At 31.0% G+C, this 2,128-nt stretch overlaps 1 protein-coding gene across 1 annotated transcript; it reads left to right on the top strand.

The window, feature by feature from the left end:
* Window positions 1-597: 597 nt before the first annotated feature.
* LOC110612225 (transmembrane protein 45B-like) lies at window positions 598-1,787 on the top strand. Its single transcript, XM_021752944.2, has one exon. It carries the CDS (start codon window positions 635-637, stop codon window positions 1,589-1,591), a length of 957 nt encoding a protein of 318 aa, XP_021608636.2. The 5' UTR covers window positions 598-634; the 3' UTR covers window positions 1,592-1,787.
* The last annotated feature ends 341 nt before the right edge of the window (window positions 1,788-2,128 follow it).

Raw genomic sequence — 2,128 nt, 5'->3', positions numbered from 1 at the left:
GGTTTCAGCAAATGCTATTAGGATTATGAGTCATAGAGGTAATAAATGGATTTTTTAAATTTAATTAAACAAATTGATCCATTCTATAGTGTTTTAAATATGATAATTAATTAAAAAATAGTTAAAATTGATTTTTTTTTTTTTTTTTACAAATTTATGGTTTGAAATTGACAGCACATAAATCACATTTAAGAATTTATCCCTTGTCTTTTTTCTTCCCTTAATTATGTTGAGAAGCTTTAAAGAGAAGTAATCAATAGAGGAAATTTCTATTATTATATTATTAAGTTGAAAAACAAAAGAAAAAGAAATCTCTATACTAATAGCTTCTTTGTGAATAATAATGAGAACTGTTTTATTGATTTGAGTTGGCCAAAATTTAAGAAGGAAGCTACCAGCCTTAGACAATTAAGGACCATAGATTCAATATTGAGAAAAAAAAAATTAAAAATAAATAAGTAAAGGAGGGATTTGCACCACTGAATGGATTATCTATTTCAGGAATTTGTACATATTCTTTCAATCTGTTCAAATGAATTTTCCTAGAGAAATTTTACATAAACATTTTACTGTGGTTAATGGTCAATGTCTATAAAAGCCCTGATAAGGCCTTTAGGAAATTGTGCATACAAAGATGGGTAGTCTAATAGGGCATGTATTACCGGGCATAGCTTTCCTTGCATTAGGTTTGTGGCATCTCTTTAACCACATCAAACTCTATTCTCTACATCCAAACTCCTACATTTCTTCTGCTTGGTTCCCCACTTCAAAAGTTAGGCACTTGGAGCTTTTCTTGATCATGGCAGGAAGCTCCATCTCCATTTCCATGGAGCTTTTCATTGGTCCTGAGAGACACCAACCCTTTGATTCTGATGGAACCATACCATCAAATCATCTCAAAAACTTTGAGCACTCTTCAATTTCAATGCTTTTCTTTGTTTATGCAACTTTTGCTATACTTCTTGACAGATTTAAGCCTAAATCTCATCTTGGTCTAACACAACTTCTTGGAGCAGTAGCTTTCGGGCAACAGCTCTTTCTCTTCCATCTCCACTCAACAGATCACCAAGGCCTAGAAGGGCAATATCATTTGCTTCTCCAAGCTATTGTAGTTGTTTCTGTAGTCACCACCCTTATGGGAATTGGGCTGCCAAGGAGTTTCTTGGTCAGCTTTGTGAGGTCTGTTAGCATATTTTTTCAAGGAGTTTGGTTCATAGTGATGGGCTACATGCTATGGACACCAGAATTGCTACCTAGAGGTTGTGAACTTTACAATGAAGATGAACACCATGTGGTTAGATGTGGCAGCCAACAAGCATTACATAGGGCTAAATCACTTGTAAATATTCTATTCAGCTGCTTCTTAATTGGTACTGCAATTTTTGCAGTTTCTTTTTATATGGGTATGGTTGAAAGATTTGGTACAAGGGAGGATTACTATTGTAAATTACCAAAGGAATTTGAAGAGATGCAAGAAGAGGAAGAAGAGTTTTGTGATGCTGAATCCCAAAAGGAAAAGAAATTTGGTGAGTCAAAGGGTGCTTTTGTTCATATGGAAGCAAGAATTGCACCATTCAATATGGAAAGGTAGAAGATGTGAGAAAATTGGAGTTAACATGATTTCCTCTAAGTTTAAACTCCCTTGCTTGTTGGTATATATGCTGCTTTGTATAATCTGTATTTGTCTGTTAGTATATATAACATTTGTACGTATGTGTACATATACATAACTATACATATAAATAATTACGAATATCGAAAAAATTAATTTAATTTTTATGATTGGATCAAGTTTTTTTTTGTTATAAGTTAATTTGATTTGCTCCTATAATAATTACTCCTTGAAAGTATATAACAGCATCTACACAAAGTAAATGTAAAATTAAATAATATATAATTTAATTAATAAATTTTGTATTTATTAAATTTTAATAATCATTTTATTAATTTAATTGCAAAAGTTTTAGTCCAAATTATGTAATGATAACTTTGTCAAATTTAATATTCAAAATTATTTTTACCATCGATTATAAATATAAATAAATTGAAGCCAAAGGAAATCCAACTTTATGGTATTAAAATTTGTTCTGTTATCACTGTGGATTCAAAATTTTCTATTCTATGAACA

This window comes from Manihot esculenta, chromosome 3 (assembly GCF_001659605.2).
Source record: "Manihot esculenta cultivar AM560-2 chromosome 3, M.esculenta_v8, whole genome shotgun sequence".
Lineage (NCBI taxonomy): Eukaryota > Viridiplantae > Streptophyta > Magnoliopsida > Malpighiales > Euphorbiaceae > Manihot > Manihot esculenta.
The sequence above is the reverse complement of the archived record's forward strand: the minus strand, read 5'-3'. Positions and strand labels throughout refer to the sequence as shown.

Excerpts from the sequence above, each read along its gene's own strand:
- LOC110612225 (XM_021752944.2), top strand. The coding sequence starts at position 635 with ATGGGTAGTCTAATAGGGCATGTATTACCGGGCATAGCTTTCCTTGCA.